The sequence below is a fragment of the Chrysemys picta genome, chromosome 12, assembly GCF_011386835.1.
Source record: "Chrysemys picta bellii isolate R12L10 chromosome 12, ASM1138683v2, whole genome shotgun sequence".
NCBI lineage: Eukaryota > Metazoa > Chordata > Testudines > Emydidae > Chrysemys > Chrysemys picta.
The window spans coordinates 54,141,996-54,153,888 of NC_088802.1; the positions used below are offsets into that span (position 1 = coordinate 54,141,996).

The 11,893-nt window shown below is 57.0% G+C and overlaps 2 protein-coding genes across 4 annotated transcripts in view; both read right to left on the minus strand.

Annotated features, from left to right (window-relative positions):
• LOC135974812 (serine/arginine repetitive matrix protein 1-like) overlaps positions 1 to 11,893 on the minus strand; it is a 244,884-nt gene that overhangs the window by 41,558 nt on the left and 191,433 nt on the right. The gene's annotated exons all lie outside the window — the stretch shown is intronic.
• On the minus strand, positions 29 to 7,727 carry LOC101937238 (cleavage and polyadenylation specificity factor subunit 4). 3 transcript variants are annotated; one of them, XM_005282970.4, is made up of 8 exons: positions 7,126 to 7,715; positions 6,533 to 6,583; positions 5,440 to 5,592; positions 4,108 to 4,203; positions 3,235 to 3,328; positions 2,519 to 2,561; positions 1,576 to 1,761; positions 29 to 780 (listed from the first exon to the last, which is right to left on the minus strand). In XM_005282970.4, the coding sequence occupies exons 1-8, from the start codon at positions 7,685 to 7,687 to the stop codon at positions 712 to 714; spliced, it is 1,254 nt and encodes a 417-aa protein (XP_005283027.3). In that variant the 5' UTR covers positions 7,688 to 7,715; the 3' UTR covers positions 29 to 711. The 3 variants fall into 3 exon arrangements, with proteins under 3 accessions (XP_005283027.3, XP_065419783.1, XP_042696905.2); XM_065563711.1 differs by lacking the exon at positions 3,235 to 3,328 and having other exon boundaries at positions 4,134 to 4,203; positions 7,126 to 7,727; XM_042840971.2 differs by lacking the exon at positions 5,440 to 5,592 and having other exon boundaries at positions 7,126 to 7,720.

The following is an 11,893-nucleotide window of genomic DNA, read 5'->3' on the forward strand; positions in this document are numbered from 1 at the left end:
AGTGTTAGCCCCATTTTACAGATGGGGAAACTGAGGCGCACAGCTATTAAGTGACTTGCCCAAGGTCACACGTCAAGTCGGAGTCCGTGATGAAACCCAGTTCTGGTACCCAGCCTGTACTCTAGCCACTCCAAACTCTGGCAAAGTCAGCTTCTTTCTCAATTTCTTAGAAAAGCCTTTGACAGAAAGTTGCATGAGATTTTCAAGGAAGACCGTCTCAGGTAACTGGAGAGGGAATAACTTTGATTTTGCCTTGAATACAGGGCATCCTGCTAAGTGCGATGAACTGTAGTTTAGAAGCCACTAGCTACTCTTTCAACTTCACTCCTACTGAAACAGTTTCTTATCCCTCCACACACCAGTCTCCTGAATATTAACCGGAATCCAGACCGACTGTTCTACTGTGCCTTTTAAAAACCGTGTTTTAGCATTAGCATGATTATCAGTGTCTGACACACCAGTCTGAGATCTGAGCCGCCTGCCAACCCAGCAGCATGGGCTCAGAAAATAAACATCCAATTTACAGTTACATTAGAGCAACTGCATTTCCCCCTTCCTCTTCTCTTAGCAGAGCTGTAAAAAACCTGCATGGAGCAGGACGGCTCTGACTGGGCTCTACATTCAAAGAAAACTGCCCTGATTGGCCTCCCGTTGATACTATATCACAACACAGCATCTTCCTCGGGATTTTCTTCCGGAAACTCTCGCAAATCATTTCCCCAGTTGGATTCCCAGCCGACTCTTGCTGCATTTGTTGGCATAGTGACCCTTCTCTCCACACTGCAAGGGAACAAAATAGGAGGACATTGACTTTGTGTAGCCCCTCTGAGCAAGATCAACCCAGTACAGCAGACAGCAATTGTTCATGATGGAGATTTAAAAAAAAAAAAAAAAAAAAACAACCACCACCCCCCACCTTGTCCTGGCATAAGAGATGGAGATAGTGGGTTGGGATCATCCGGCAAGGCTCTTCTTATGCAGGAATGCTGACAGTCCAGCCTGAGTAACTCTTGGGTAAATGAAGTCCTTTCCCTGGCGGTAGGACTGATAGTCTGTCCCACGTGGGCCATGAGTGGGTCACTGAGGCACTCAACGTACTGACCCAAAGATCATACACACTATTGACAAAAGTCCCCTCAGTGGCATTAGTGTCCCATCCTGCCTCCTTGATCCTACAGCACTGCAGTCTAAGAATATTTTGGCTTTAAGACAACTGCCCCCTTCCTGCCAATCCAGACCCCCCCAGTCCTGTGGGCTGCATGAGAACACGGTTGGGAAACCCAGGAGAACAGAGAGGTCTGAGGAGCATGTGTTGACAAGGGGCTAGTGGGCAGAGTGCTGCAAATCAGTAAACCCAAGTGCTTTTTAAGTTGAAGTAGAACATTGTTCCATCCCCTGAGGAACACCAGCGGGGTAGTAACAGCTTAGGATTCACTGGTCCCTCAAGGGCAGTAGCCTCAGGAATAAGGCCACATGAGTCTTGCACCAAGTACGGACGTCTCTGTTTGGAAGGGGGGCGGGAATCATTAGTTGCAATATGAAGAGAGTCCCAGCCAACCAGCTCCAGACACTAACCTTGAAGCATGTGACCTGCCCAAGGGGCCGGAGCAGTCCATAGGGGTAGCCACCAGCCTCCTGTGCCTTCTTCCTCTGGCACTGGGCAGCCCTAGCCCCCGGCTGATGAGAAAGCAACAGGACTTCCGGGGCCTGCTGCTCGTGAACACTCTTGCCATCAACAGCCCGGGATGGCGGTGGCAGCCCCTGAAGCACACAAGAGGAATCAGTCAAGAGAGGTGGAATCAAGGCAGGACTGGTACCACCTGGAGCACAGATACAGGGCAGGAGCATTCAGGGTGTCAAAGCAGGATTTCCAGCCTTGGCAACTGGTGATTTTGTCACGATGTTTTTTCCCTCTTAAAGACCCAGCTGCTGGAGTCATGTTATTACACAAGATCTCAACTTTCATGGTCATGAATGGCGGTGAGTTGCCACTCTGAATGACGATGGATAGTCGCTAGGCCAGAGAGAGAGAGAATGACTATAGCTGGGTCATGAGAGCACGCATGTCCCTGTTCCAATGACTAATTATTTATAAGAAGTGGCACAGCTTCAACAAGGGAGATTGAGAAAGACCCTCTCCAGAATATCCCAAAGTCCAGCTGTGACAGTGTCCTGTAACATGGGAGACCCAGTTCAAATCCCATCTCCACATCAGATAGAGGGGGGTATTGACCACGGAAGGTTACAAGGGGTCAGGGCCACCTCCCATCCCCCGAGTGTTTTGTGAATCTAGTCCTTGAGCTTCTGCAAAAATTCCCAACATTTAAGTGACAAATTTAGGTTCAGTTTCACCCTTACTGAAACATTTTGATTTTTTTTTGGTTCAGCCCAAACTTTTCAGGGAACTTGACACAAATCTGTGAATGGTTTCGGGTCGATAGAAACAGAATTTTGGGGGTGAACAAGCCAGTCGCTGGAAAAAAAAAATTTCCACCCAGCTCTCCTTTCCATGCCTTACCTGGGAGAGATCCGAGTTACACTGCATCAGGTCTGCCTTGGGGCTATTGGAGGTGCAGAAGGAAAAAAAAGGCAGTTAACTCCTTTGAAATATTTATCTATCCAACCTGTAACTGCAGGCCTCTGCACCCTTGCAAGGGAAGAGACTGTCTCAGGGCTAAGGGGTAGGGTTGACAGAGACCTCTAGTTGAAAACTGGCGCTTTCCAGTCATATCAAGCAATAGATTTGAAAAAGGCTGGAGCAGAGCCGGCAGGTACTGTGCGAACCTCTGCCACATGCAGTTCTGCTGGGCTTGGCTAGGATGCGTTGTGCATCCTGGGTTTGACTCTCAACCAGCTTCGGGGGGGGTGAATGCTGGCGGGAGGCAAGGGGCAGAAAGGATGCCAGCCACACAGGCTCGGCATTCCCAGAAGTTATATTTTTAGGGTGCATGCTCCTTTCCGCAGCCACTTGCCCTGTCCAGCAGATGGCACCGTGGCCACAGAACAGAATTGGCAAGGGGTGCATGGGAAGGAATAACCAAGTTTTTGAACGCCACAAATCAAGTTGCTTTGCAGAGAGGAAGGTCGCACCCCCGGCTGGAGCTCAGCTCACCCATCTCACAGTCAGAGAGACTGACAGCCCACTCTCTGGGCTTTGGTAGAGACACCCCCACACACACACCCATAAGGCCTTGCCAAGGTCACATCTATTCTCCTACCCCTCCAGATACGTACTGCATGAATTTGCATTTGGGTCCTTCGGGGCAGAAGCCAGCTAAGTAGTTGACACACATCACCCTCCTGGTGTGCTTGTATTTACACAGAGGACCTGCCACATACGCACACCCAAAGAGGGAGAGATGTCAGTCAGCGTCAAAATCGATCCGAGGCTACAAATTGGGCTGGGTCAGTGGTGGGCACCTTCCTGGGACCAGAGAATGGAGAGTCTGATTGACTAGGTCTCCCCCCTCTTCGTGGGGAGTTTGTGGCCTCCTTTCTTTGCAGCCCATCTCCCCAATTTTGCCCTCAGTGCCCAGAATTCCAACTAGGATGCATGCCAACTGAACAGGCATCATGCATGCCATTGATAGGAGCCAGGCACCAACTGGGTCTCCACATGGGACAGCTGAACTTCAGCTAGTGGTGGGAAGCGGCCGAAGGTGAATAGAGAAGGGCAGAGGTCTTTGCTTAGACACAGACGATGTCCAACGTTCTTGCATTTTTTGAGAGCAGGGGGTCTGGTTACACACACCCCCTTTTCCATCTCTAGCTCCGGTTAGTCAGATGCTTGCTGCAAAATGTTTAATTAAGCTTCATTAACAATCATTAGTTGCTGAATTATCTAATAAACACTTTGCTCTTCTATAGCGTCTATCATTGAAGGATCTCAAAGCCCTTGAAGGGCAGTCAATAAGCCCAGGATACTGCCAGGCAAGTGTTAGGCCCATTTTACAACTGGGCAAACTGAGGCACAAAAAAGGCTGCTCAGCGCCTGACTATCCGTGACAGAGCCAGGAATAGAACCCAGGAGTCCTGCCACTTGCGCTCCTGGCTCAAATCCATAGGCAACGCTCCCGTTCACTTCGTTACCGAGCGCAAGGTATTCACCCTGTTTGCAGAACCCTCTGTCGTACCAGGGACAGTCTTTAATTCTGGACGCTGGATCAATGTGCAGGAAGGGGCACTCTCTATTGCTGCACTCGCCTGGAGAGAATATTTATGGAGACGAAAGATTTTTAGGAACCCTGTTGTACGCCTGCCCCTCCAGGTGAGTCAGGCAAAGATCTCCCACCCCTTCAGGCACTTCCCCCCTTGCAAAGTACCATAACAGCAGCAGTTTATACAGCACCAAAGTTCTTCAGTGCTGTGCACACAGTGCCACTGAGAGGCAGCCACCTCTGGGCTGGAACGCAGCCCCCAGCTAGCGCAGACCATGCTGCACAATAAGAAGGGAGGAGGACATTTTTGGCCTCAGCTCTTCGGAAAACAGGCACGTGTTCACACAAAGCAAACAGGGCTTTGGTCCTTAAAGTCCCAAGCCAGAGACGCCCTGCTTTTCCTGCCCCCCCCAGCAAAAGCATGAAGGGTCAAGTCAGCACTGACACAGGGTCAAACTTGAGATAACCCCGGGGTGGGGGGTTCCAGGTGCTCCCTACCTGATGCTTAGATCACCTCCCTCCTTCTCTGGGTTTCCATTAGCCCCCCAGCCTGCCAGTCGCTCACACCGTGCTTCCAGCCTCTATCCCCGCAGGGGCTCTGGCTAGCACACTCCCTCCCACCCCAGCTGCTGGCCCTGCTAGACGCCCATGGGGCTTTCTGGAGCTCTCACCCTGAACAAGAACAGGCCCCTCCAGGGTGCAGCATTCGCTCTGCTAGAGGGGCCTCCACCCACACGGGTGCATCGACATCAGGGCCAAGCCCCCTGAACCTGGCCCACAGAGCCGACGTGAACATGAAACGCCCGGCTGAGAAACGCCCCTCGCCAAGGGACTGGCTCTGCTGCGTTGCAGGGAGCTGGCTCGGGGCAGGGCGTGGCCGGCAGGGAATTCCCAGATCTGGCGAAATGGGAACTTGCTGCAGAACAGGGGCTAGGGGGGCTGGCTCCCCAGCAGAGACAAGCAAGGAGTCCAGAGGGCAGTTCTCCTCACAGACAGCAGGCGGCACTAGCTTACCATTCTCCAGCATAGTTAGAAATCGGGCATTGCCCTGCAAGCGAACTGGGCATTGGGGTGGGTTAGCACTCAGTAAGGTCAGCCAGGATCGGAACGTGCCTTCGCCAGGGCAGTTACCCACCCGTACTGGCAGAGCTAACGTGGGCTCCAGACAGGCCAAGAGCTGGCTCAGATGGAGTCCGGCCGGTAGCTGCACTCCCTAGCCTGCTAGAGCTCTCCTAACCCTGCCCAGAAAGTGCCAGGCCCCCGCCCGGCTCCCAGCACCTACCGAACTTGGAGTAGAAATAACACTCCGGCATCTTGCTCATGTCGTACTCGTGCAAGAACTCGCAGAGGTCTCCCCTCTTGCACAGCCCCCGCAGCCAGTGCTTACACACCACCGTCTTCTCCCCGCTGATGTGCCGGAAAGGACACATCAGGCCTGGACGCAGAGCAGAGCAGACGCCTTGGTCCCTGCCTTGCCCAGAAGAACCCACTCCCCACTCCTCCCGCAGAGTCACCCTATCCTGCTCCCAGGACAGCCAGGGCAGGGGCGTGGCAACCAGACTCTAGTCCCCTCCGAAGCCTGGTGCTACAAGCCTCCTTGGGAGAGGATCCCCCAGCCCGCTCCAGCATCCCAGCAGCCGGGGTGTCACTGGCACAGCGGACAGCATGAGAATCCTGTTCTTACCAGGGTTTCGCCAACTTCGCTGGCGTCGCCAGACAGAGAGACGCTCCCAGGGGTGGGGCCCGAGGCTCTGGTGGGAGCCCAGGAATCACTCCGCTGAGCTCAGTTCTCTGATGCTTAGAACTCCCTGCCTATGGGCTTCTGTACCACCCCCATCCGTGGTACCTGGGCATCCTCCCAGCGTCCTCAGGAGCCAGGGAAGGGCACTAGCCCCACGGCACAGATATTGGGGGCGGGAGGAGGACAGGCACAGAGAACAGGAGTGACAGAAACAGAACCCAGGCCTCCAGAGCAGCAGCCGGTGCCATGGTCACAAGGCGAACCTCCCCAGCACCCGTGTCCTGCCTGTGCGCTCGGTCAGCGCCAACCCCAGTCTGGAGGGGCCCCTCTAAGTCAGGGAGAGGCGGTGTGCGGCTCCAAGCAGCCCATTAACTCTGGGCCATCGCTGCCCAGATGCCTGGCAAGGGGCCAGCTTATTCCAGATGTGATGGCTGTTTCCATGGTGATGGCACTTGACCACTGGCGGTCGGGCTGAGATCCACCAACCCCTAGGACGCTGGCCTTTGAGCAGGGGGCAAGCCCCAGGGGCTGGTACTGGAATCTGTGTAAGGAGCTGGAGAGGAAAGGCTCCCTGTCAGGCTACCAATCTCCGAAATAACAGCATCCCTGCTCCCCCCGGGCTCCCATTACTTACCCTTTGCACACAGTCCTCGGAGGAAGAACTCACACACGGACGCCCCCGACTCTGGAAGGGGAGATGCAGTTATTGGGGGGGGGGGGGAGTGTTTTCACCCACTCGTAACCACCCACAGGACACCACGATCCCAGGCATCGCCTGCAGCTCTGCAGAGATGGGACCCCCTGGGCTGGGCCAAACACACTAACTAGGATGGGGAACTCTTCCCCTTCCATCTGTCCCCATTTGAGTCTTTCTGGGATCTTGGGGTGGGCCCATCACCATGGTACCTGGGTGCCAGTCACTGCTAGAGTCACCACCTACAGAGAGGCTGGATGTCAGGGGGCGCCTCGCTCTGCTCACCACACCCCATGCAGCCCTCGTCCCCCCCATACCCCTGCCGACGCCAGCACTCCACCCTGAGCCCCTCACCAGCCCCAGGGCAAATCCTACCAAGCCGCTGTGCATCGCAAGCCAGAGCCCTCTCTGGGCCTAGCAAAGGGGGCTGGCTGTAGGTGCGAGAGATGCTCCAGGAAGCTGGGAGCATGAACACAGAGCTGGGGCAGGACCTGGGGGGTGGGGTAGGGCTATCAGGTCCCACCCCAACTTACTGTCCATGCCTGGGAAGGGCAGGAGCAGGGCCCCTCGCTGGTGCTCCACATCCCGCTCTAAATCAAACATGAGCTTCTCCACCCCAGCAATGAGCTCCTGCATCTCCTCCCAGCCAGCGGGACGCGGGAGATACCCCCAGCCAGGCCCCAGGCCCAGAGTGGAGCCAGGCCAGCCTTCCCCCTCTGCCTCAGGCAGGCTGAAGAGCCCCAGCTGAGGAATGGGATTGAAGAAGGGGCCAGCTACAAATTCCCTCCCTCCCATATCCGCCCTTCCCCTCCTTCCTGCAGCTTGCTCCGAGTTAACAGCCTGGGTGCTACAACCCCTCTGCAGCCTTCCTCCCCAGCACCTCCCAGCACTCCTCTTCTCCGAGCCGGCTAGGAAACCGGGCTGAGCCCCCAGCTCCCTCCCCTGCTGAGCCCCCAGGAATCTGCAGCCCCTTCTCCGGCAGCAAGCAGAGGGGACTGGTGAAGGAGGCCGCGGTTTGGAGGGCAACTCCCAGCATCTGGTCTCAATTTGCAGCTGTGATTGAATGGGGCTGTGCCCCAGCGGTAGGGAAATCATCCCCGGGCCCCAAGCAGCCCTGCCGTATTAACCCCCCCTCCCCATGGCTCTCTGCACAGCCATCTGCTTTTACTGCGTTAGCCTCCAGCCCTGGCTATGCCTGGAGACCAGCTGGCCAGCATCTCCCACAAGAAACCGCAGGGTCCCCCTGAGCGCTTTGCATTAACTCTTTCACTGCCAAGGCTCCGAGCTGCACAGAGCTGAGCTGTGGGGCATTAAGAGATTCCCAAGCTCGGTCATTGGCTGCTGGATCCTCTCAGAGGGCAGTTCCTGCAGAGCCCGTCTGGGGAGTCGCCTGGGTCCAGGTCCAGTCCTACCTTGTTTCTATCGCATCACCTGAGAGCAGCTTTTGTGGTGAGCTGGTGACTTGGTACGGAACCCCCCTGAATCTGGATCTGGCACCGAACTGTGTAGGTCAGAGCCACCTCTGCTTCTGAAAGCCGACAGCCAAACACTCTCATCTCGCCAGAACTTGTATTATTTATTATTTGGATCAGCGGCGAGCCCAGGAACTGCAGTCGTGGCCCGCGCCGTGCTGCGCACGGTGCTGTACAAACACCCCACTAAAAGATGGACCCGACCTGCCAGCACTTATCAATGTGCCATGAACCTGTGTCACTCCTGTGCCCCCGAGCGCCCAAGCTGCAAGGTGGCACGGCTGCCTCCCCTGCCCCAAAACTCAGGAGGGCAGAGACATGCCACCCAGCACTGTGTGTATTGAGGGCTTCACAGTGCAGCCGGGCTAGACCCAGCTCGAGTGCTGCTGAGCTCTGGGAGGCTTCTGAGCAGGCCTGGGCACAACCTCGCTCATAGGGGCATCCTCCAAGCGATACCAAGGCCAGAGGCAGAATCCAGGGATGGAGGCACCGGAGTCTCCTCAGCCCAATGCCAGCCTTGCCCATGTCTCCTCTTCTGTACAGAGCCTGAGGGCCATGGCCTATGCCATGTGGCACCTGCTCCCACTTTGTCCTGTGCCAAACGAGCGGCTGAATGACCAACGAGGTGCTGGCGTGGGTATTAACCCTCCCACAATGCCCCTGACAGAGGCTTTCAGTGATGTGGGCCTCTCAGCCTCCACCGCCATATTCCCTGCACTCCTGCTGACACCGGGCACGGCCGCCTCGTGCGCTCATGCCAGTGCCTCCCTCTCCCCCTCCGGAGTTGAGCACAGGGCCCTCGCCGCTGCCTGCTCAGCCAGCCGTGGTGTGCGTTCTGCCCTGTCAGCATGAGGCAGGCGGGTGCTCTCGAACGGGCCGCTGAAGGTGACAGGCGTCGGAACGATAGCGGGCGGCTGCTTGATGTTTGAAGGGGGTCGCGTGGCGGGCGCCTTCCCCAGCGGCTCGGTGCTGCTCCCACTCCACCACCCCCCAAAGCGAGGGGCATCCGGCTTCCCGTGCGCGGGCTCAAGACAATGCAGCAGCTCTGGGGCGGTCTAGCCACAAGAATGGAGGGCAGAGCGGCTGGGTTCCCCTGTCCTGCTCCCGCCTGCGGTGAGAGCCTCATTAAGCTACAGGAGGAGACAGAGCGAGCCGGTTGGCCTTGCGGCAGGAGAACAAAAGGGGACAGTCACTTCAGAACCGCACAGCACGCTTTGCCTGGGGTACCTGGGCCCTGACATTGCAAGTGGCGCCTGTCCATGAGGTGGATTGGGGGGAGCAGACCCTGCTTCCTGGAGCACTCAAAGCCAGACAGCATGGTCCCTGGGGAACAGATCCCCCGTTCCGTCCCAGTGGGAGCCCTACATAAAAACACTGGGAGCCTGTTTTCCAGAGGCACTGCCCCCACACCACAGCTCCCTCTGACTTGGCCAGAATTGTGGCCTCCCCGCGCCTGTGGAAAGCCCGTTTTAGATAGCTGACCAGGCCCAGCGGCTACAGCCCAGGGGCAGAAGGGCTGAGATCTTGCTTTGCTCCGAAGAGGAACTGTTACCAATGTAGGTATGAACCGGGCACACATGGTGACCTTCGGGGAGTGGGCAGAGCACAGGAGACAGGGTCAAAGGAATCTATTCTGTAGTTACTGGGATGGCCACGTCGCCAGTATGCAGCGGTGGTAGGGCTTACAGCCATCGTAGGCTGCAGCCCCTAGAGGGCTGCGATGAAGTGGGAATTTCTTATAAGAGTTTTATGATGCCTATGCGTGCCTCAGTTTCCCCTATATTTCAGCTGGCTACTCAGTGTTTGGTCTCTGGGCAGGCCTAGCTGTCTGAGGCAGGATGGGTCATTCGAGGCCAAGGCCAGCCCCACATCAGTGGAGTGTCTGAAAATGGCAACGCCCACCACTGGGACATTAACACCAAAATCTCCCAGCTAAGGAGGGAGAGGTGTGAGGGTAAGAGTTGGCACCTGGAAGCAGTCCGGGCTCTCATCTGGGATCTGAGCAAGGAGGTCAGACTGAGCCCAAAAGAGCCTGACCAATGGGGGTCAGAGCTTGGCGGGGCTCTAGGCTGACCACAATGACCCAGAGCTGGGCTTTAACCTTCAGTTCTCTGGGCTGACTTAAGGACCAGCTAATAAACCCCATTCTGTGAGTGTCACGGCAAACCCTTGGTGCGGTGCCTTGATCCCTGCAACACGGCCACATCTCTGCGGAACAGAGCTCCCACGGTGTGAACCAGGAGAGCTGGAGACCCCTGGGAGGCAGTGAGGCCGGGTGGCCTGACCTGAAGGCGTGAGACCTCTTGGGGAGGTCCGGCACACTGAGGGGTCCTCCAAGAGACTGGTCCAAAGCCGGGGGGGGGGGGTAGCCCCGCTCCTGTAGATCTGTGACAAGAGCGATGTGATCCCCTAGGCACCCCCCTACGCCGTGTGGGGGCCTCTAGCTCCTAGAAAGTGAAACGCAGCCTTGAGGAAGGGCTGAGGGAGACACTGCGCCCACAAACTCACGAGCCTGCCCCTGCGCTGAGGTTTTAGACGCCGTTGTTGTCCAGCTCTGGCAGGGAACTGAGCCCCCACGCTGCCGGGGAACGTCAGGCTGGGCGGAGGCGCTGGGCCGCTGGCAAAGGGGTCAGGACCGGAGGTCATAGGCGGAAGCTATGGGTGAGGAGGGGAAAGCGAGTGCAGCATCGCCTGGGGGTTTAAGGGAGGCTGGGATGGGAGTGTGGAGCAGGGAGGCAGTTTCGTTGGGGTAGGACAGCCTCTTTCAGTCCCTACTATCCCCTTGGTGCTAAGCAGGGAGAGACTCGACGCAACCCCCTGGATCCAGATCCACCTGGCTGACGGCTGCTCCGGGTTCTGAAACTTTGCCCCGGCTCCATTCGCTCCTGCTGGGGCAGCAAGGCAGGGTCCCATTTTCATACAAACTATTAATACATACATTCCTGGCTCCCCTGCCCCTGGGAGATGTGTAACACAAGGCAACATGAAACCTCCCCAGTGAGGTACAATGAGACGCTGGCCCTTTAAGAAACAACAGAGGGCTAACCTGTCCTGGAGCCCGGGCCAGCTGCTGTGGTGCTTCGTTCCCCAGAACAATAGGCCAATGTCCCAGCCCAGTGCTCCATTGTATGGGCTGCTGCCTTTTGCATAGATCCTGCATTGTGCGCGAGTGCATTTCCCTCACCCTAGGCACTTACCCGCCCTGGCTCCTTGGAGGGTTGAGTCCAGGCCTCTGACCCTGCCCCCCCTTTTCACACTCACCTCTTGCACACCAGGGCTTTTTCACATTCACCCCTTCACACCGCCCCATGGGGTTTGGTCTTTCTCTGGCCTCCCTCCTGCTTTATAACGCGACGCTCGTACAGAACGGGCTGCGTTTCTACACCGGGACAGACTGATGGCCCCGGAGCAGCCATGCCCCATCTCAGGCCTGGTCTCTCCCCCCACCAATCAGCCTTGCTAATGCCCCTCAGTCCCGACCCACAGTCCCCTGCTACTCCAGCCCCAGGCTTCCCACACGCACAGCTCTGCCAATGCCCCTCACCCCCAGCTCTGGTAGGGCACCTGCCGCAGCCCTTGCTCCTCCCCCCAGTTCAGCGCCTGCTCCTCTCTGCCCTTCCCTAACACGCCAGCCCCAGCTCCCCCCACAGCGAAGGCCACCAGCTCATCCATCTCCCTGACCCACTCTGCTGAGGCCGGACTGATTTTCCCCACACGTGGACCTCAACCTATGAGCCTCTCCAGCGTCAAAGGGCCCATTCTCCCCACTAGGCCATTGGGGAGCGAGCCCGGCCAGCCGCCCTGGTGGGGGCCAGCTCTGGGGCTCTGC